The sequence below is a fragment of the Jaculus jaculus genome, chromosome 8 (assembly GCF_020740685.1).
Source record: "Jaculus jaculus isolate mJacJac1 chromosome 8, mJacJac1.mat.Y.cur, whole genome shotgun sequence".
In the NCBI taxonomy this organism is placed as follows: domain Eukaryota; kingdom Metazoa; phylum Chordata; class Mammalia; order Rodentia; family Dipodidae; genus Jaculus; species Jaculus jaculus.
Genome location: NC_059109.1, coordinates 36,182,122 through 36,206,418, shown reverse-complemented (window position 1 = coordinate 36,206,418; position 24,297 = coordinate 36,182,122). Strand labels below are relative to the sequence as shown.

Here is a 24,297-nt window from a genome sequence, read left to right as displayed (position 1 = left end):
TGTGGTTCTATATTGCTGCTTTCAACCCTTCTGTGGGAGTTTGAGTAGAAAATTTCCCCCATAGCCTCATCTGTTTGTGATTAAGCCCTTTACTCAGTCTCTAGACTGTGACAGTTTGGGAGGGTAGAGCCTTGCTGGAGGTGGGGAAGGGCTATTGGGTGATATAGCCCTACCCTTTCTTGCCTGGGTAGCTGCTCATTCTTGCTTCTGCCTGTGGGCTGCTGTGGCCAGATCTGATGTCCTAGCTGCCTGTTATGCTTTCCCCACCACAATGAAACTTTCTCTCAAAACTGTAAGCTGAAATGAATCTTTTCTTCCCATCAAATCCTTTTGGCAAAGTGTTTTGTCCCAGCAGTGAGAAGATAACTACTACACCCCTTAGATTCCAAACATAAAACCATCACTATTGCTATGGCATGCTTTCATCATCATAGTCTATCTGGATGTCTTTTGTCTGTGACATACTAGTGTTTTGCTTAGTAATGAGAATGCAGCCTCAGTTACATTTCTACTTTTACCTGTATCTGTCCTTGGTACTTTAGTGTACTGGTTTTTTTTAAATATTTTATTTCTATTTATTTATTTGACAGAGAAAGAGGAAGAAAGAGAGGGAGAGAATGGGTGTGTCAGGGCCACCAGCCACTGCAAACGAATTCCAGACGCATATGCCCCCTTGTGCATCTGGCTAACATGGGTCCTGGGGAATTGAACCTTGGTCCTTTGGCTTTGCAGGCAAATGTCTTAACCTCCAAGCCATCCCTCCAGCCCTAGGGTATTGTTTTTAGCAACAACCACTAAAAATTCTTCAGGATGAGGTTATAAGTTCTCATAAAGAAGTCCATGTTTGTTTATGTGTCCATTCCCCTGCATCTCTCACCACTACTTGCTTATGTATTAAAAGCACCCACACTGTCTAGTGTTCAAACACTTCCCTTCTCATGAATAATTTTGCCTGTCAGCTTACCAGCAAATGGGATATGAAATAAATAAATTTTAAAAATTTTCTGTAATTAAACATATAATAACGAATGTAAGAGCCAACGGAAGGGCAGGACTCCCTACAACATGCTCCTCCAGACACAAAATGGCCTGGATATCCATAGCCTCACAGTGCCTGATACTACCTGCATAAGAGCATCATAAGAGGAGGAAAAGATCATGACAACAAAAGTAAAAGAAAGACTGATTGAGATGGGGAGGGGGTATGATGGAGAATTTAGTTTCAAAGGGGCAAGTGGGGGAAAGGAGGGAATTACCATAGGGTATTTTTTATAATGATTGAAGTTGTTAATAAAAATTTCTTTTAAATGTATAATAACATGTTATAAAGACATTTGAAGAAGAGTAGAGTTGAAAATATAACAGAAGAAATGAAATCCTACTATTGGAAAGTAATCATTATTACAGTGTGGCCCATATCTGTTCCTCTTTCAAGTCCTATGTTTCAGAACTCCATGGCCATTTTTCACAGTTTTATGTCATAGGTAGTTTTTCTCTCTTTTTTGTGTACGTGTTCTGTGCAGATGCATGCACACTGTGTACAAACAAGACACAAAGGAAGATGGTAGTGGGCTTTCTCTATCACTTTTTTTAAACAATTTTTTTGTTCATTTTTATTTTATTTGAGAGTGACAGAGAGAGAAAGAGGCAGATAGAGAGCAAGCGAGAATGGGCGTGCCAGGGCTTCCATCCACTGCAAAGGAACTCCAGACGCATGTGCCCCTTTGTGCGTCTGGCTAACGTGGGCCCTGGGGAATCTAACCTCGAACTGGGGTCTGTAGGCTTCACAGGCAAGCACTTAACCACTAAGCCATTTCTCCATCCCCTTCTTTATCACTTTTCTACCATATTTTCTTGAGACAGAGTCTCTCACTGAACCTGGAGCTCCCTGCTTTATAGTTAGTTGGTTAACAAGAAGCACCATAAATCCTCCCTTCTAATTCTTCCCTCACTACTGAAGTTAAGGCATGTTCAACCATGGCTGGCTTTACATGGGTACTGGGGCTGAACCTCAGGTCCTCATATTTGTACAGTAGACACCCACTGAGCATCTTTCAAACACCACTGTTCATATTTCATATCTTTACAAAGTGTAGGTTTTGTTGTTTTTTGGGGTTTTCTTTTTATAGGATTTCATAGGTTACTTAACTATTCTGTTATTTGGGATTTTTAGATTTCCTAATTTTTGTTCAAACTACATGCAAAATATAGATATGATGAATATCCTTACATGTAAATAGTTGCCTACATTATTTTATAAATTGTATTTCTGTATATAAATTTTAAAATTGCAGTCTATGACAATAGACATAATATAGTTACATTCATATTAAGTACACATGGCACATCTTATGAAATTGTTTTTTCAGAAAGCATGCATTACTAACTCTCATCAGTAATGTATGAGGCTGTATACTTCCCCATACCCTCAACTTTGAGTAGTAATTAAACCTTAAAACATTAATATTTGTTTTTAAAAATGTATTTAATTTAGTTAATGTTTCTTTTTTAAAAAAAAAAGAGTTGAGGGCTGGAGAGATGGCTTAGCGGTTAAGTGCTTGCCTGTGAAGCCTAAGGACCCCATTCGAGGCTCAGTTCCCCAGGTCCCACGTTAGCCAGATGCACAAGGGGGCACACGTGTCTGGAGTTCGTTTGCAGAGGCTGGAAGCCCTGGCGCGCCCATTATCTCTCTCTCCCCCTATCTGTCTTTCTCTCTGTGTCTGTCGCTCTCAAATAAATAAATAAATAAATAAATTAAAAAAAAAGAGTTGAAGTCATTTGTAGTTTCTTAAAGTTAGCTGTGAATATAATTTTATCATTTTTACTATTGATTTGTTAACCTATTACTTACCGAATTAAAAGAAGTAGATATCTGTCCTTGTAATGGATGTTACAAATGACTGCTTTTCTTTATTGCCTTAGTTTTATTTTATTTGGCTATGGATGTATAGACATAGTTATATGTATACAAGGTCAGCTTTATTATTGAATACTGTCCACATATACTTTTATAAAGTCAAAGACACAGTGGTAATAAAAAAAAGGACTTGTTTTCAATGAACTGAAGGTAAATATTTAAAAAAGTAAAAATAAGTGAATATGTGATATTACTTCAGGTAGTTCTAGGAAGAACGTGGCCAGGGAATGGAAAATAGACATAGCTAAGGGGCATCAACAAGTCAGAGAAGCCTGTGAGTATTCCATGTGGGGTGGTCAGAATGAGCCAATGATGCAGCGTAGTGATACCATGAAGGCCAGCAGTGCCCAGACTACACAGTACCTTGTAGAATGTCTGCAGTGATCATGGAGTTTGGTCATAACTAGGGTAGGCAGTCATTGGAAGATTTCAAATGAAGGCAGCTAATGGCCTTTCACATTTGGAAAGGTCATTCTGGTTTCTGTGTGGAAATAAACTGTAGTAAGGAAGAGAGGACTTGAGAGGTCAGGTGGCAAGTATTGTGCTAATCATATTTAAAGGTGGTGGTTCTTAGAATTAGAGTGGATATGAGAAATTGATGGATTATAGATAGTTTTGAAAGGTGAAGCTAACAGAACTATTGCTTGATTAGACATAGGTCATAAGAGAAAGAAAACTTGCGAAGTACTGTGATTTTAGTATGATAGTGTATTTATGCCACTTCCTATGGTGTGGATCTTAGGGGAAGGACTAATGAAATGTGTGCATATACCTCAGCTAAGAATTTTGTTTAGAATCCAGCCTAAATACGAATTCATAAATGTTTTATTTGGGGTGTTTGAATGCTGAAACATGGAATCTTATGTGATAAATATAACTTTTATTCTATGCAACATTGACTAGTTCTTTGAAAAATATCATTTTCAATGTAAAGTTTCAGAATTTTCTTTTTGCATATTTTTTGGAAAAAAATCAATTATACAAAATATATGTTTAAGCCATTTCCTTTGTGCTTATTTTGCAATGTACCACATATTCTTTTGATTTATTTACAAGTTTGTGCAGAGGGCCTCTTGCCACTGCAAATGAATGTCAGAAGCTTGTGTCACTTTTTGTATCAGGTTTATATGGGTAACTTGGAAATTGAACCTGTATTGGCAAAGTTTGCAAGCAGGTGCTTTTAATTACTCAGCCATCTTCCCTCACTTACCCTCCCATATGCATTTTGGTTTTCTTTTCTTTTTTTTTTTTTGTCTGTTACCACTTTCATTTATTTTTTATTTTATTTTTTTAAATTTATTAGTTTTCATTTCAGTGAATACAGGCAGTTTGGTACCATTATTTAGGCTCATCTGTGATCTACCCCCTCCCATTAGACCCTCCTTGTTAATGAAAATGGGTCGTGCATTGTGGAGTTAGCCCCCAGTTATTGGTATGATAAATGTCTCTGCAAATCATGACCCAACATGTAACTCTGACATTCTTTCCGCCCCCTCTTCCGCAAGATTTCCCTGAGCCATGTTGGGTTCATTTTTGGTCTGCTTCAGTGCTGACGTGTTGGGGGCCTCTGAGGCTTTGGCTCTCTGATTTGGTAGGAGTTGATTTTTCTCTGAGTTGATCTCCTTCCCCTTTGTGCTGGTATCCGGTTCACAGGAAAACTTCACCCTTGCTTATTTCGCCAGTTGTCCTTAGTTTCAGTTGGGCCCCTTTTGAGGTATGGTGGGGCAGCTCTCTTCTTAGGATCTGCATCTATCTTTTTTTCCCCTTGTTGTTTGTAGTGCTTGGTTGTTTTCTTTGTTAAGCATCAAACAAGACAATAAACTGAACACAATTAAGAATTCCTTTAATTTTATTTAAAAGCACACTGGCTGGGGTCTGTTATTTGTATACAGCATGTACAGTCATGTATACACATGTAGACACTCAATTTTGCACAAGAATCAATTTTGCCACATAGTATTTTCCAGTATCAATATAGAAATGTAGAGATTATTGTAGATTTTCTTCCATATCAGCATATACATAGTATTGTGAGAAGTATGGTTGAGCTTTTGTATTTAGTCTGTGGACTTGTCACCCTGGTGTAAGAGTGGCCATGAACTGTCTTTATCACTTTGTAAGCAGGCTCCTTTGTGCCCTCTCTGTTAGGGTTGGCATTGTAAATCAGGTAGGTGGTCTGGATTAGTTTCCCAGCAATTTTACAGGCCTGTCTTACTTTGACAAAGGTTTGGGTGGAGGGAAAGCTGGCTTAACCCACAAATGAGCTTGTGATGTCTGCTTCTCATATGTGGCCACAGATGACTTTCTAAGGCTCTCTTAATGCTTCTGATTATAAAGCAAGAAAGATAATGATGATAATCTACCTCAGGGGGCCTTATAAGAATATCAACTAATATCAATATTTAATAACATTAAACACTGTTGGTACTCATTGATGTTATGCTGACTTTATCTCCTGAGTTTTAGTTATACTTTCATCATTTATAGCCATAGTGGTGTAAGCTGGACAGTTTCTGTTTTTCTGAGAGCCCTGTGGCTTAGCAATGTCTTCAGGTCATTTAGGGATGAGTTTTGTCTCTAACTTTTCTGCCACTGGCATTATTTTTTATTGTTATCTTCCTCTCCATATGTCTTAGATACTTGACAAAATAGCTATGAACACCTTAATGACAAAAAATGTAATTTAACATATTTTAAACTCCAAATTCTTGGAATTGTGTTCAATTTATTAACAGATATTTGTTGGTTTATCATATTCATTTTTATATGGATCTGAAATTCATTCTGTTTAGAACTTGCCAGTAAATGTGCATTACTTCTGCATGTTTGTTCTTCCTCCCATCAATAATATTTCCTCTCAATGCTTATAGTCATCCTTCTAATTTTAAAATGCAATGGTTTTCTGAACATTCAACAAGCATATGGAACTAAGAAAGAGCACTATATAGTTAGCACACAGATCTTAACTTAAAGGATGGATATTTCACCTTCCAGTGATGTCATTCCATACAATGATTACCTTGCTTTTTTCCTATACACAGTGGTTATATTTTGGATTGTAGTGAGTAATGACTTAGGTGGGATTTGTGGAACCTACCATAAACCTACCATAAATTTCAAGACACAGAAGATACTTGATAATGTTATTTGTTTTTCCCTTGTCATCAAAATCATCTCTGTGCTTAAGCATACTTCTTGACTTTGACATAGCATCTCCTGCTGCTTGTTTTAGGGCATTTGCTGATGTTTCTTCTTCCTCTCATCTCCTGTCCATGTAACTTCAGCATTGTACACCACTCTTCCCACTCTTTGTCCTGTTTCTTAAAGCTCTTGTCCTGTTTGTTCCTATGTTTCAAGTATGCTGAGCAGCTCTGCAGTTCACTGTTTTCTTGATTTCTCAGTGTGCCTTAGTTTTCTTTGTGTTGGCCAGTGCTGTGGGCAAAAGTTTTTCCTACAAAATTTATGTTGAAGTCCTAACTTCTAAAGTGCTGTTATTTGGAGATGAGATCTTGAGGGAGATAATTAGGCCTAGAAGAGGTCCTGAAAGTGTGCCATCAAGATGGGTTAGTGTTCTTGAAAGGAGAGACTGGAGAGCTTGCTTGCTCCTCCCTCTTAGCCAATGTATGGACTGAATAGGAAAACTGCCACCTACAGGGCCATCCTTATGAGACCTTGATAATGCTGGCACCTGCAACCAGGACTTGTAGCCTCCATAGCTCTGAGAAAATAAATTTCTGTTGCTTAGATCACTCTTTTTATGGCATTTTATTATGACAGTCTCAACCACATAAAGACAGATACCCAGTAAACAAAATGAATACAATGTATGGAAAGTTAGATGATAATGCTTTCTGTTAAAACATGCATTCATTTCCTTTCTCAGTAGTAGCCACATAATCTAGAATCATTTGTCCCATCCCTTTATTTATTCCTTTTTTAGGTCCCTGGTGCCCAAATCCCATTTCTGTTGTGAGTTTATTTTTTTGTACTTGGCTTCATGTTCTTACTCTTCAGTTCTTTCAGAATAGGTTCCTCATTTTTCTCTAGTCTCTCCATCTCACTAATGTTCATAAGATTTATCTTCTTGAATGTAAATACAAACATCTTTCACTTCTTGCAGTCCTGTGGTAGACCAAGAGAAATGAAAACATATTTTCTCACAGTCATTTGGAAAGTTAGAAGCTTTATTTATAAGAACCACAAGCTGGAAACAATCTAAACATCTACCAGCAGCTGAATAGATAGGTAAAATGTGGTAAATCTACACAAAAGATGAGCAGAAATGCACTTACAACATGGGTGAACCTCTACATCATTATACTGCATTAAGGAAGCTAGAATGAAAAGGGTTCACATTACATAATAATATTTATATGACTTTAAATAAAATGAAGCTAATATACAGTGGTGTACAGCAGATGAGTAGCTGTTTGGGGCCAGGGCCAAGGGTGGGTTATGCTGCAAGGGGTCACTATTTGGGGGAGCATGTTAAATAGAGCTAAGCATATGCTTTTCCACTGATGCACTCCTCTAGTGCAAGAAGAAATCTTTTGGAGTAATCAAAATGATCTGTGTCTCGATTGCCATGCCAGTTTTGCTGGTATGTACATTTGTCAAAATCCACTGAATTAGGGACATAACATAGATGCAGTTTTCATATATAATTTTCTTGGTTTACAAAAAAACTTTCCAGCAGGAATAGACTCTCATTTGCTCTCAAGATGTAAGCCATGTGTTGAACTCTGATCCCAAATTACTTTTCACTTGCTGTGCTTTGGACTCTAGCACCCCACAACACTGACACCCTCCAGTGTGACAGGCACTTTATTTTTGTTGGCTAGGCTCCAGTTTTCCACTCTGGGTTACTCTCTACCATATTTCCCTTCTCAGTTTTTTTCTGATGATACCATGATTTTATTTTCCTTTATAGCTGACTAAAATTCCTTTCAGTATGAATATGACAGTTTTTTTTTTATCCATTCATCTGTTGATGGACATCTAGGCTGGTTAGTAACTATAAATACTGGGGCAATAAACATCGATGTGGGAGGACCTTTATAATATGTTGACTTAGAGTCCTTTTAGGTATATACAAAGAAATGAAATAGGTGGGATGTATATATGCTGATTTTCACAGTAGCTGTACAAGTTTCATTTTCAGCAGCAGTGAGTAAGGGTTCCTTTTGGCTCACATCTCCACCAGTATTTGTTGTACCCCACTGTCATATTAGCCTTTTAGATACAGGTGAAATAGATTTTAGAGGAGTTTTAATTTGTATTTCCTTGATTACTAAGGATCACTTTATAAATATATATTATCCATTTTAATTTTGTTCTTTTGACAACTGTGCAGTTAATTAGTCCATTTAATAGAAGGTTCTTTTGCTATTAATTTTTATTTTCTGTGTATTTCACAGATATTAATCCCTTGTTTGCAGAATGGCTAACAAAGATTTTTTTTCCCCTTTCATATACAGTCTTTCTACTCTGGATAGTTTTCTGTGTGTGCTGTGCAAAAACATTTTGCTTCATTGATCCCATTTTTCAACTTTTGATGTTATTTCCTCTGTTGCTGAGTTCTTTTCAGAAAATCTTTGCATGCCTAAATCCTGTCTTTGTTAGTACAGACAATAAAAAACACATGCATTGGGATGTTTATAGCATCCAATATCTCATACTTGCCTTGGTCAGAACTTTGATAAGTGAACACATATATGAGAATGCCACTCAGTGCTGATGTTTAGTACCTTCACTTCCATGTGGTCCACATTACATGTGTACTCAACAGGGACACTGTGCCTTGACCTTTTCTAATAAATGGAGAAAAAGTGACTAGCAATGTTAAAGAACGGGTTTAGCAAATGTTCCCACAAAGTTGTGCAAATAGAAAAAGGAAATAACTGTTTTCTTGAAACATTATCTGGTAGCAATATTCATTTTATTTTTGGACAGTTTGGGCAGATAATGGAAGTTTTAACTTAACTTTACCTCTAAAGGCTTGAGACGTTACTGTTGTGTATTTCTGTTTGTTCATAATGCAAATGTTTAGGACACACAGCATTACTTGAGTATGTTTGGGAAACATGGCTTGTTTTCTATCAGCCACTATCATTTTCCTTTCCTGGTTTCTATACTTGGTAAAGAAAAAAGTATGACTAATGAGGGACTTCCAATCAAGATGGTGTCTGCCTCACTGCGCCACACCTCCCAAGGAAGGACAGGCAAGACATTAAGGGTTCACTGGGTAAGCATACTCTAGTAGGCCTCCAGTGGGAGGATGTAGACTTGCAATAAAAGGGAATCAGCCGATTCCCACACTCACACACCAGTCCCCTAATCCATTCAAGCAGCCATCCCGGCCATAATCCCAGCCATAGGTTTCTCCTGCACTAACTGCAGGCAAGGGACCCAGGCCATAACACATGGGCAACCATCCCACTCTCCCTGACCTGCATGACCTCCATCCTACTCCCCCCAACCAAATGCAACCACTGCCCCCACCTCCTGTGATCATTGTCCTACCTACTTCCCCTGCCCCTCACTACCTCCACCACACACCCCACCACCGCCATCCCACTCCCCCCCACTCTGCAGGATCACTGTCCCACTTCCCCCACCCGACCACCATTCCACTCCCTCTCCTCCCTCCCCTCCCTCCCCCCCATGACCACTGCCTCATTCTCTCCACCCTAAAAGAACTCTGTCCCACAAAAACCATCCCACTGGCCAGCGCCACTCCCCATTCCCTTGTGAACCAAGGTTGGCCAGATTAGCACCACCCACAACTGCAGGCTCCGGAATGCCATACACTGGCCACCTCCTCCATCCCCCTGTCCAGTTAGGGCCACCTGACCACACACTCCCTTACCCCGAGTCACAGAACAATAAGCTTATACATCAGGTCCTTGGGCCCCTTCAGATCCTCACAGGCTCCTTCCCTCTGAGCAGGCAGGTCCAATTGCCACCAAAAAACTAGTGGAAGCAAAAGTATTAAAAATAACAAAGAAGACCAAATTTCACAATCAATAAATATTTATGCACCAAACACAGGGACACCACAATTCATAAAACAAAACCTACTTGACAATAAAACAGAAATAACCACCAACATGATCATTGCCGGGAACTTTAAAACTCCATTATCAGCAATAGATAGTTCATTCGAACAGAAAATCAACAGGGAGTGAGAGAGCTCAACAAAACCATAGAAGAATTAGATCTAATGGATACATAAGGAACATTTTACCCCAAATCCTCAGATTATACATTTTTCTCAGCAGCACATTGAACCTTCTCTAAAATAGATCATATGCTGGATCACAAGTCTTGCCTCCACATATTTAGGAAGATTGGCATAATTTCCTGCATGATATCAGATCACAATGCTAGAAATTAAAAACAAAAGAAGTACCAGGAATCCATCGGCTCCTGGAAACTGAACAATACACTTTTAAACATTAAATGGGTAGTGGACAAAATAAAAAAATGAAATTGTGAAATTTCTGGAAATGAATGACAATGAGAACACATTGTACCAAAACTTATGGGACACAATGCAGGCAGTCCTCAAGGGAGAATTCACAGCACTAAATGCCTTCGTAACAAAGACAGATCCCAAATCGGTAACCTAACCATCCACCTAAAGGCACTGGAAAAGCAAGAAGAATCCAACACAAAAATCTCCAGATGGAAAGAAATAATTGAGATTAGAGCATAAATTATTGAATTGGAAAATAAGAAAACAAGAAAGTTGATGAAAAAAAAGCTGGTTCTTTGAAAAAATAAACAAGATAGACAAACCCCTGGCCAGCTTGAGCAAGTGAAAAAAAGAGATGCTTCCAATTAACAAAATTATGAATGTAAAAAGAGAGATCACAACAGACATAAGTGAAATTATCAGAACCGTCAGGACTTATTTCAAACACCTGTACTACATAAAACTGGTTAATATGGAGGAAGTGTATGAATTCCTGGATATCACCTACCAAAGCTAAACTCAGAGCAGATTAATCTTCTAAACAAACCTAGCACACCCATCAAGATTGAAAAGGTAATTAAAAATCAAAAAGAAGAGTCTAGGACCAGATGGCTTCTCAGCTAACTTCTATCAAACCTTAATGGAAGAACCCAGACCAATTTTTCTCAAACTATGCCACACAATTGGAGAACAGAGAAAGCTCTGCAAATCCATCTATGAAGCTAGTATCACCCTAATACCAAAAGCAAGCAGAGATGCCCCCCCCCCCCCCGCAATAGAAAACTATAGCCCTACTTCCCTATGGACTTAGACACAAAGATCCTGAATCATATCCTTGGAAAACGAATCCAACAACACATCTAAGGCATTACCCACCTTGATCAAGTAGGCTTTATCCCAGGAACCCAGGGGTGGTTCAACATAGGGAAATCCGTCAATGTAACACACCACATAAATAAGCTTAAACACAAAAACCACATGAATATTTTGATAGATGCAGAAAAGACCTTTAAAAAAATACAACATCGCTTCATGATCAAAACATTGGAGAAAATAGGCATGGACAGTTTATATTTCAACATAATAAAGGCTATATATATATATAAAGCTCCTAAAGCCCAAATAATGCTTAATGGAGAGAGACTGGAGGAATTCCCATTGAGATCAGGAATAAGAAAGGGATGTCCACTCTTACCTCTGCTCTTCAATATAGTACTGGAAGTCCTAGCTCAATCATTAAGACAGGAGAAAGAAATAAAAAAAAGGGATACAATTTGGAAAGAAAGAAGTGAAGTTAGCTCTATTGACAGATGATATGATTCTGAACATAAGAGACCCAAGAGCCTCCATCTCAAAATTCTTGAAGGTGATTAACTCCTTCAGCAAAGTGGCAGGATATGAAATCAATGCACAAAAATCAGTAGCCTTTCTGTATGCAAATGACAAAGATACAGAGAAAGAAAGAAGTGACATTGTCCCATTTTCAATAGCAACAACAACAAAAAATACCTTGGAATGACATTAACCAAGGGTGTGAAAGACCTGTACAATGAAAACATAAAAAACACTCAAAAAAACAAAATCTCATCTTAGGTCCTTTTAAATATCCAAGTTGTTCATATTGATCTCTGTACTTGATTGATTTTGCCTTCTTAATCCACCCTAACCTTGTATCATCTGTGTGCTTGATTAGACCTGGATTTTCATTCTGCTTCATTTTATGAGTGAGTATGATGGGCAGAGTTGTCCTTGCCCCAGTGGGAGTACTGAAGTTCTCATTGGTAACCATACTGCTTTCATCCATGGCACAAATTTATATATTGTGTGATGCTGTTACGTAGGCAGTGTCTCTACCCACTCTGCTTCTAGGTACTCCTATGTCAGTTATAATTTTAAGATATAGACTAAAAGCTGTTGTGTTTCTGATCTGTTTGTGACATTACTTAATTTTTTAAAATGTGTTCAATGTGGGGAAATACTGTTCTTAAATAGAAATTTCTAATGAATTTCATTGTCTAAAGTGAAAATATTTTGGAAGTGCTGCTTAAGGGTTTGCTCTCTTAATGAAAAAGGGTTGCTTGTTTAATTTTATATTTGTTATTTTTATTTAGTTATTTATTTGACAGAAAGAGGGAGAGAGAGAAAATAGGCCAGCCAGGGTCCCCAGTCACTACAGATGAACTCCAGGTGCATATGCAATCTTGTGCATCTGGCTAATGTGGGTTCTGGGGAATCAAACTTGGGTCCTTTGGCTTTGCAGGCAAACACCTTAACCAGTAAGACATTCCTTCAGCCCTTATTTAATTTTGAGTAAAAGAATTATTGCTTTTGCAGCTGACAGGATAATTAAAATGCATGTATGCATGTCTTTCCTAAATGTGAATTCTACTTGCAGGGCTTTTTTTTATTCAGTGATGGTTTCATAGATGAAATACAGTACAGGTGTAATTTTCAGAGTATGCCTACCATGTTCACTTTTAAACATTTTTCTTTTATTTTTAGGAAAAAGAAGAAGTAGAAGGGGTATCAGTTGGTGCTATACTTTCTGACTATCAACGTGTTCGAGTAGAAAACGTGTAAGACAACATTGATTTTAAAAATTATGTGTGTGTGTGTGTATACTTAAATGGGGGTTGAAGACTAAGCTCAGTGTGAGGGCATGATTGACCAGCTACAAGGCCTGAGATTCAATCTTTAGCTCCATAAAATGTAAATAAGAAGGGGTTGGGGAGATGGCTTAGCAGTTAAAGCACTTGCCTCAAATGCCAAATCACCCAGGTTCAATTCCCCAGTTACCCACATAAAGCAAGATACACAAAGTAACACATGTATCTGGAGTTTATTTGTAGTAGCTGGAGGCCCTAGAGTGTTCATTCTGTCTGTCTTTATTTTCTCTATCCCTCCCTGTATACAAATGAATAAAATTTTAAAAATGAATAATTATATCAAACTATAAGTAAATATATTATACATGTCCCATAGAGCTAAATGCATATACTTGCATATGTTACAAAAATGTTACTTTTTTTTCTGCCCTTATATCACATGTGGAAGAAAATCTTAACATGCTTATTATAAGGAAAAGTTAAGTTTTACTATCTTTAATTTTTCTTCTTTGATTTGATTCCCTCTTGTTTCTTTTACTTTATCATTTGTAATATATAAAAGAAGCTAACAGAAGAAATATATCAACATTTAAAGAAAAATACTTATTAATGAATCCATATTTATGTGTTTTAGCCATGCTTAACTTTAAAGAAAATTTTAGCTATGCTTTCTTCCAAGCCCTTCTGTGCCAAGAGAGATGTACCACCAGACATTTAGGTTGTGCCTTAAATGACCAAAACAGTCAATATTACTGACCTATTCAAACCTTATAACATTAAGTGATAATATTGATTATTGAAGGTTAGCTTGGCAAAATACAACTTAAATGAAATTTTAATTTATTTGGATGAGTAAAATGTACAGTTCTTCTCAAGAACTTTGAAAGAACATATTTCCATCCCTATTTATTAGCTAGGTAACTAAGAGACAGAACTCAAGAGTTCGAGTTGCCAAAGGCATTTCAAGCAGAGTCCAGAATGAAATCTTTGTTGATCTAAGTCCACACTCTTCCTATTGTATCCAGTAATGCTAAGTATGCTGTATACTGCATGCATTGTATGGGGTGATGAACTAATGGGCAGTTTTGTTGCTGGTATTTCTTCTCTCTCATTCAAATTTTCTTCCCCAAAACTGTATTAAAATATTTCTAGTCAGCCTGGAGGTTTACTTTTTGTATGCTTATACATAGTCTATAGAAATTAGTTTATATGATCTATGTACATGTGTGTATATATGTCTGTTTTACCATACAAAGCATGTTCTTAAGGTATTTTGAATGCTAAGGTCCTTGCAAAAAACATCCTGCTTAGAATCAAAGTATTTGGAATGGATCCAAATATGGAACACTAACATTTCATCTAACTTCTTTTTTTAAATTTATTTATTTATTTGAGAAAAAAGAGGCAGAAAGAGAGAGAGAGAGAGAGAGAGAGAGAGAGAGAGAGAGAGAGAGAGAATGGGTGCACCAGGGCCTTTAGCAACTGCAAACAAACTCCAGATGCATTCGTCCCTTGTGCATCTGGCTTACATGGGTCCTGGAGAATTGAACTGGGATCCTTTGGCTTTGCAGGCAAAGGTCTTAACCACTAAGCCATCTTTCCAGCCCCCCCCCCTTTTTTTTTTGTTAATAGGTGTGAAAGACTTGATCTCCAACCTCTAGCTTACCTGTGGCAGAGGAACCAGGAAGATTTGCTTCGAGAGATGATAGCCTCTAATCTTTGTGCGGTGATCATCAAGGTGGCAGCATTAGGTATGAGACCGATTTTCAAGAGTGCTGCTTATCACTGGCTTTGTGGGATAATATTAATTGTCTTCTAGGTACATCTCTAGGCATTTCTGTGATGGAGTTTCCAGACTAGATTGAGCTAGGAAGACCCACTCTAACTGTGGATGAGACTGTCCCACTGGCTGAGTCCCAGGAGTGAGGAAAAGGAGAAGCAAGCTGAGACCAACATTCATCTCTCCCTGATACTTGACTGTAGACTGGATGAGGCCAGCTGCCTCCTATTGTCATGCTTTCCCAAACACTGAGGACTGTACCCCTTATACTGTGAGCTTAAACAACCCTTTCTTCCTTAAGTTGCTTTATGTCCTAGCAACAGGGAAAGTAACTAATAGACACAACAAAAGGAAAAATGATTTATAATTTAAAATACAGTTTTAAGTTAAAGAAACTGAATAAATGCCTTGTGTAAAAAAGAAAACATTTTTTTTAATTTTTATTTTTTTTATTAACATTTTCCATGATTATAAAATATATCCCATGGTAATTCCCTCCCTCCCCACCCCCACACTTTCCCATTAAAATGGTGTTTTGAACATTTGTCAGAGAGTGATGTTGAGTTTCTCATTTTAAATATATTTCTGATAGTATATTATGATTTCTTTTTCTTTTTATGTGATTTAGAATTAAATTCCTAGAAAATAAGTTCATAGCATTCTTTGGGGTGAGCTTTTGTTGTTGTTTGTTTTGTAATCAGAAGAAAATATTTTTTCTCATAATTTACATATTTAATAATTATGCAATAGAATGGGTTTCCTTTTTGTTATTGGGAACAAATAGTACAGTGACTTTTGGGGATAGTAAGAAAATCCTGTGTGAAACAATGTTAATATTATAAATGCAGTGAGCAGGTGCCTTTATGGTTCATATGTTGACATGGTGTATATGCACATTGAATTGATTGTTCTGAATTTTTTAATTGTGTTCAGTTTTGAAAAAGAATTTGTGGCCAGTGCGTTAATTCATGTACCTATTATGGAAAATACGTGGAAAGCTCATGTTTTCCAAACAACTAAATCATGTGCCTCATTTTAGACTATTCACCTGCTGATCTGTGAAACGATGAGGTCTCAGGCTGTGGAAGACTTCACAGATAAATTCACATTATTAAACAGCATTCAAGGAAGTAAAGAAAGGGCACATCTCCTAACATTCGTCCTTGGTAAATGCCAAGCTATTCTCTCATAGTTGAAGTTGAGGTGCTGTCTTCAGTGGAAATTTTGTCTAATGAACCTGTAGTTCTTTTAAGCTATTATCATGAGAAAGATAGACAAGGAGTTATCCTCTCCTTTATGAGGAGATTTGCTGGGCAGCATTCAGATTACTGGTCTCACTGCAGACAAGTATCATGTGATTTGCAGTGTGAAGCTAGTGTTTTCAGTGGCTGACTCTTGCTTTTGGATACTCTCCAATGTTGCAGTTCTGTACCCGGGTTCATCTAACACATTTTGGGAGGCATTCTGACTTTTTAACTACCAGATGTTGTGACTCCCTGGATTAGGACCCAGAGAGACAGCCTTGTTAGAAAGGTAGAGCCCGAGAATTTGACATTACCACCTTTTGACAGTATGTAGCTAGTATTGTGTGTCTTCTGATTTATGTCTGTGCCTCTTAGAAGGGGGTTAGTAATTGTAAGTTAGTGATATTAAGCCTTGGATAAAGTATAAAACTGAACTATTGGCTCTTAGTGTCTTATTAACAAAAGTATAGATATGATTTTAGCTCAGTATGTATTGATGTTTTATCTGTTATCTGTAGATATGAAAATATGAAGTTTATTCTTGAGGATAAAACGGAATGTTTACTGAGTAGCTACAATTCCTCAAAAGATACAGAAGCGTAGCATGTGAATGACGTGACATAGGTTGTGCCAGTAGACAATTAGGAATAGTAGAGCTTTTGCTGATTTTATAAGCATACATCAAAACAATATACTTACATCTACCTTGGAGTACTGAAAAGCAGATTTCTGCTATAGGCATAGCTTGATCTTAAATGTAGACTATGTGGATAGAATTCATCTAAGGAGTTTACAAGACTATCCACAATGGTGATGCATTTGCATGTAATATAATGTGTGTGTGTGAAAAAAAAATATATGCCATATTGTGGCCTGATCAATAGTATCCTTGGTCTTTGCTATTCTGAGATTTGGGGCTTGAGTGCAGGGAAGTGGTGTGGGGTGGGCAGGGTAATAAAGCAGAAAAGTTCCAAAGTTAGATGTAATGAAAAGGATTTGCTAATCTATAGAGAGACACTAGAGGGAGCTCTCTCTCAGGAGACTGGCTGCATGTAGAGCTGGTTCTAGAGGGACAGTGCTATAAAGGACTAGGCTAATAGAATAATACTTCAGTGGGCTTCAAACCATTCAACAGCCTAAGAAAAGGTTTTCTAACTACCAAGGGAAAACTACTGAAAATTCTGACCACTATGGATGTTTCTATTCTAAAGATCAATGTCTGGGAGTTCCAGAAGCCAAACTAAGGTTGGACACTAATAAATAGGAGCAATATACTTCACCTGCCTTATGATGTCACCTTACTAACAATAAGCGTTTGTTCATTAAGGGATTAAGATCTTCCTTCCTTCCTTCCTTCCTTCCTTCCCTCCCCCCGCCTCCTTCCCTCCCTCCTTCCCTCCCCCCGCCTCCTTCCCTCCCTCCTTCCCTCCCTCCTTCCCTCCCTCCTTCCCTCCCTCCCTCCCTCCCTCCCTCCCTCCCTCCCTCCCTTCTTTCTTTCTTTCTTTCTTTCTTTCTTTCTTTTCAAGGTAGGATCTCACTCTAGCCCAGGCTGACCTGGAAATCACTATGTAGTCTCAGGGTGGTCTTGAACTCACAGGAATCCTCCTACGTCTGCCTCCCAAGTATGAGTGCTGAGATTAAAGGTGTATGCCTCCATGCCCAGCAGGATCTTTTTTCTTATTAAACATGTTGATTTTTTTTCATATAGTTACTGATGCTCCTTTGTGTACTTGTTTATTTTTGAATTTATTAACAACAGACATACTTAGTGTGGATACATCATGTGTTGGTAACTTCCTTTCCCTCCTCCCTGCCCACATTCTACTGGGGACTCTTCTCAGTGGGGTTGCAGGTATTCCCCATGGGGTTGTGAATTATGCATTGTGGGAGCAACAGTCAGTTATTTTTTTGGCAGGGGGAGGGAATGGTCTGGGCATGATGTCCCAACCTGTAGATCTTACAATCTTTCCACCCTCTCTTCCACAAAATTCCTTAAGCTGTGTTGGGTGTGTTTTAAGTCTAATTCATTGATGAGCTCGTAGGAAACTCTGAATCTCTGCATCTCTGCTTTGGTGTATGTTGAGTATTCCCACTGTCTGCCTCCTTCACCCTGGTGCTGATTGTCAGGCTCACTATAGAAGCTGCATTCTTGTTCATCTCCCCAATTCCTCTGTGGTTTCAGCTGTGGCTTGGCTGAAGTGTATGGGTTTGTTTATTTCCTCAGGTCTCACTACCTTCTGAAAAAGAAAAACATATTTTCCAACAAAGAGTGAAGTCAGCACAGGTTAAATGGGATGAACCTTATTAATGATGAACCTTATTAATTTAGAGAGATTTTGATGGATGTAGCCCCTCTTTTAGTTCAAGAGTAGTAGGACCTTGAGATTGGAGAGCGTAATCATTGTTGCCATAGGATTCTGGCCTGGTTCCCACATCCAGATATGGGTTTCTTTCCACTGAGCAGAACTCTTAGCCAGTTAGAAAGTTATTGGTTACCAAGGCTGTGTGCCACTACTGAACATATGTGTATATCTTGTCAGGGCGTTTGCTTCTGAGTAACTTAGATCCCTGGTTTCTCTGACCATTGTTGGTCACTTATCCCCAGTAGCTCATGTAGTACTTTCCAGTACTAGACAGGCTAACTGTCTGGGGACTGGCTCCCCAATGGATTATACCTAGGTCTCTCCGTGTGCAGTGCTGGCAGCATATGGTGTCTTCAGCAATAGGTTCTTACCTTTTGTATCAGGTAGGTAATCAAGTGCTTTCACAGAAGCCTGTCTTGTTCTGGGTACTTCCTAGGTCTCTCCCATCAACAGCTCATGAGTAGCAACTAATTTCTGGTAGTAGGAGTTACAGGCCAAAGTAAAAAAAAAAAAAAAAAAAAAAAAAAATGTTTTTTCAGGGTAGGCTTCATGCCACCCCCTCAGGTGTTCCCACCATGTTACTACTGAGGGTTCAATCTTTAGTGTATCTTCAAAGGATAAAGCTTTCTGTAATACCAGTTCATTTTGAGGTTAGTTTTGTGTTTTTCCTCTACCCTCTCCTCAAGCCCTTCCATCCCTATCATTTGGGCCTGGAGTTGCCTATCAGGTTTGTGAGCACCTCAAGCTGATCAAGGTTAGCAAACTGGCGATCAGTGAGATCATGAGGTGATCGTCTTTCTGTGATTGTGTGAGTTCGTTGAGCAGGATCTGTTCCAAGTCCATCCATTCTTGTACAAATTTTTGTTATGTCATTTTTTTTCTTGTTCATGTTTAAATTTTTTAGAAAAAGCAATAACAATATGGTGTTCTTAAAGGAAACTAATTATATAATATCTAGATGCCAATGACTGTTATAAACCTGTCCTATGGTAGCTAGTATATAGTTACATTTTCAAGCCAAGTGGCCCAGAATTTATTGAATGATTAATCATCTGTCACTACACAAGTTACTGTGGATATGAAATGCATCAGAAAGTCTGTTTCTGTTGGGAAACAAATGGAGACTGCTACAGTAATTTCATTTGAGTTTACATGTTAAGATGGGCCAAGAATAAGCAGTGCAACAGGGAAAGACCTGGAAAGCTGTTGTTAGGACCTGGGATGCTGCTTGATAATATCTATTCTCTGTCACATCATTATTAACAGCTATTGGAGATGGAGAGATGGCTCAGAGGTTAAAGGTGATTGCTTGCAAAGCCCAATGGCCCAAGTTTAATTCCCCAGCACCCATGTAAAGGTAGATGCACAGAGTGGCACATGAATCTAGACTTTGTTTGTCACAAGATTTGCAAGAGGCTCTGGCATACCCGTTCTCTCCCCACTTTGCATGCTTACAAATAAATAAATACTTTTTAAAAGAAGAAAAAAATGGGTTTGTTCTTTAAGTTGGATTTGTCTTTTATTTCATGCTGTTATATATGCAGTTATATATTGAAAATGCACTGCTGTTAATACCTTCAGAGTAAATTTTATAGAAATGTGGGCCTATGCTGAAAGAAAAGCTTTAAAATTTACATTATGGCTGAATAGATGGCAGTCCTCCAGAGATAACTTACTCTGAAGGTGAGGGTTCACAAGGTGAGAGTGCACATTTCAACAGCGGCAGGAGACCCGGTCCTCAGAAACCACTGTCTCCTCTCTTGTCAAGCTGAAGAGACTAGATTTTGCCCAACCTCACCAAAGGCTTGTTTCCATTCCAAGTGTGAAGGCAAAAGTCCTTTACTTTCACAAGGAATCTCTTGGCAAGAGCTGTCTTTTCTCCTAAATAAATACACAGATTATTGGCAGGAATGTGCATTTGCTTCATTCCTTACATATAGTACATAAAATTACTTATAAGATTCCTTCTTGTTCTCATCACTCCTGGGATAAGAGGGTAAGAGCTGAGGGGACAACAATCAGAATGGTATTGTCTACTTTCTATGTAATTCACAATTATAATCCGTTCTACTCCAGAGAACACGTGCTGTCATTCAGAATACTAACAGACATAGATTAAAACGGAACAATAATTGAAGAGCTCAGAATAATAATGGAAATACCAGTGTGGTTTCTGAGAACAATTTTTCTGAATTTTATCCTCCTTTTTGTGGTTGCAAGCATCAAACCCGGGGTTTTGTGTATTATGAGCAAGTGCTGTACCAATGACCCATACTCTCAACTACTTAACCTTTATTTTTAAAATGATTTTTTTATCTCATTTGAGAATCTAGCTATTGTAGTTTATAATATCTTACTATATATTATAAAGGTATGTATTAGCATGTCACTAGTGTCAAATGTAATGTTTCAGTAAGTTTCCAGATGGTGCAAAGTCTAAATTTAGATTATCTTTATTCCCTCTCCCCCAAAATTCCTTACTCATTAGCTATCTTTCTGAACAACCTTCTACTCCATAGACCCAAGAAGATGTGCTCATCAAGATTTTTCTTCAATGTGTGTGGTCTTTTGTGACTGGCTTGTCTTACTTAAATGTTTTCAAGTTTCACCCTATTTGCAGCATGTAATTAATAGATTTTTTTTCTGTTCCTGTGTAGTGTTCCAATACAAAGATATTTTATACCACATATTATTTAGCTGCCCATCAGTATGTGGACATTTATGTTCTTTCTAGTTTGGGAACATTGTGAATAATTATAAACAATTTTATGCAGATTTTTCTTTGGACATGTGTTTCCATTTTCTTTTATATATGCTTAGGTGTAAAACTTCTGTGTCATATGATTACTTTATACTTAACATTTTAAAAGACGAAGAATTTATATGATCTGAAGAAAAGCCAAGATTATATGCTAAACATTTTAAAGAACTGGCATATTGACTTCCAGAGTGGTTTTACCATTTTGGCTTCACACTAGCAGTGAGTGAGGCTTCAGGTTTTCATATCCTTGTCTATATGCAGCTTTTCCTCCGTATTAGTCTAGCTATCCAAGTAGATGTGGAAGTGTATCTTACTGTTTTTACTTTGTATTTCGCTAGTGACTAGTGTTAGCATTTGTTTAGTATTTGTATATATACTTTAGAACAGTCCTCTGCCCATTTATAAATTGAATTGTGTTCTCATTACTATATGGAATTTAACATATTCTTTATATGTATGTATGTATGTATGTATGTCTATATATATGCATATATTTTTTTTATTATGGGTACAAATCCCTTATCAGATTTGTGACTTAAAAATATTTTCTCACATTCAGTGGGCTTTCTCTTCACTTTCTGGCAGCATTCTTTTTACTATTACAATAGAATTACTTTTCAAAATACTTACTGGTAAGCAGAGAAAGAGAGAAAAAAGACAGAAGGGGCACAGCAGACACATGTGCCACATTATCTGGCTTTACATAGGTACTAGGGAATCAAACCCAAGTCATTAGGTTTTTCAGGCAAGTGCCTTAGCTCGTGAGCCATCTCTATAGCCCTCTGGTGATATTCTTTAGAACACACAATAGTTTTTTTTTTTTTTTTTCATTCACTTATATGAGAGAAAGAGAAAAATAGGGGGAGGATGGGTGCCCCAGTGCTTCCAGCCACTTCACATAAACTCCAGACACATGTGCCACTTTGTGCACCTGGCTTGCATGGGTCCTGGGGAATCGAACTGAGGTCCTTAGGCTTTCAAGCAGCCACCTTAACCACTAAGGCATCTCTCTAGCCCTTGAACACAAAAATTTTAAAATTTGATGTCATTCAGTGTGTTTATTTAATAACAGTCCTTTGATATTAGATCTAAGAAATCATTGCCTAAGTCAGTGTTGTGAAGATTTACTTTGGTTTTCCCTGCGAACTTTATACATTTAGTTTTTATTTGTATTTAAGATTTCATGCTCTTGTCCTTCTCTTGTTTTTCTTTGAACTTTTCTGTATTTCAGTCTTCCTAGCCAACTCAACTTTTATTTTACTCTTTCCCAGTGTTACGGCTTCTTCCAGGTAGAAGCCTTGTTTCATCAGTATTGAATAAATTGGTAGCAATGGGCATAATTTCATATAAAAGATTTTGATAATAAGCCTTGCTGTGATGTTTGCTACCAATGTTTGTTAGAGATCCAGTGCACTTGAGAGATGGCCCAATGGATCAACTGCATGCTGTATAAACATGGGGACCTGGATCTGATCCCCAGTACCAAAGAGGCAGTGTGCACCTGCAGTCCCACAACTGTGTGGCTGAAGACAGGATCCCTGGGCTCACTGGCTAGCTAGTCCAGACAAATCAGTGAGTTCAAGACTCAATAAGAGAAACTGTTTGAGCAACTGGAGAAGATACTGTTGCCAGCCTCTGGCCTCCACACACATGTGCACACATGTGAGAGCTTACACATAGAAACATTCAAATACACACACATGGACACTACGAACACACACAAAAGAAAAAAATTATTGCATTTAATTGCCTCTTGCTAAAGAGTTACTGTGAAAAATGGTATAAAACAACAAACATTTAATAAAATGCTGTCTGAGAAGAACTGGCATTTCCCTCTGTGATGCCTGAGGGATCATGTGGGCTATATTGGACAATTCGCCAGAAACTTAAAATACCTGGGTGATACAGACAACTGGTAGCTTCATGCAAACATGTGATCCAATTGCTTATGATTACTGACAGCATGATATCCTTAATGTTATACTCATAGCTTGGAGCACCAAGAAAATCATCATCCCAGAAACATGGTAGAACTACTTAAGTTCTTAAAAATTAACTTCGAAAGATACATGTTGTTGAGGAGCCTTAATCCCTACTTCTTACTGGGAAGAGTCTCACAGAATATGTGACCATAGTTGTTTTAAATCTCTACCAAACTAAGGTCATTTTCTTCTGAGAATATTTTGAAGAAATAAAGAATGGTATAGGGGAGAAGGCTGAGTTGGTAAATTACATGACTTGCAGCAAGCATGGAGACCTGAGTTTCATCCCCAAAACCCAAGTATAAAGACAAAATAAAAAACAACAACAAAAAAAAATCAGGTCTACTGATGTGCATTTGTGATCCCAGTGCCAAAAGGAGTAGGAGACAAGTAGATCCCTAGAGGTTTTTGACCAGACAGGGATCCTGCTGAAAAAAGATGGGTGGCTACCTAAGGAATGACACCTGTGGCATCTACGTGCACAGGCCCACAGGCAAATTATGTCACATACAGCACAAAGAAAATATAGTTGTAGAATTCTGTACCTTCCTTCATCTACTAATAAAGGTACAATGATTGTGGCAATCCTTTTTATGTATTGCTTGATTCATTTTGCTAGTAGTATTCAGGATTTTTGCATGCATGTTTGTAAGAGGGTTGAGCTATAATTTTTTTATAGTAGTGACAGGTGTTGGTAATATAGCTTCATAAAACAAGTCTTGAAGTGTTTCCTCTTTTTTGTTGTTTCTGTGAATCTGGTATTAATTTTTCCTTAATGTTTTGAAGTGTTTATTACTTAAGCCATCTGTACATGGAGATTTCCATGGGGAGCTTTTATTGGATAGTTTGTTGCTTTATTGGATTAAAACTATTCCGATTTTATTTCTTACTTCATACTCTGTGTTTCTCCTGAAATTTGTTTCAAAATTTTGAAGGTTACAAGTATAAAGCAGTGCTTCATGATTCTGCTTGTCATTTTAAATCATTTCCTGGTAAGTAATGATATCATCTTTTATGTTCCCTTCTGCATTATCAGTCAGTCTTGCAAATGGTCAGTTGTTGGTTCCTTAGTTGTTGGAGAGTTGCTGAAGATCTAACCCAGGGTCATGCACATGCTAGGTAAGCACTCAACCATTGTGCCACATCTCCAGCAAGTGTTACAAGTAG

The 24,297-nt window shown here is 37.8% G+C and overlaps 1 protein-coding gene across 2 annotated transcripts in view; it reads left to right on the top strand.

Moving 5' to 3' along the window:
* Positions 1-24,297, top strand: part of Dph6 (diphthamine biosynthesis 6) — a 157,005-nt gene that overhangs the window by 70,513 nt on the left and 62,195 nt on the right. For both annotated transcript variants that reach the window (XM_045155658.1, XM_045155659.1), the window contains exons 4-5: positions 12,897-12,970; positions 14,633-14,751. In XM_045155658.1, the coding sequence (XP_045011593.1) occupies positions 12,897-12,970; positions 14,633-14,751 (193 nt within the window). The remainder of the gene's footprint in view (positions 1-12,896; positions 12,971-14,632; positions 14,752-24,297) is intronic.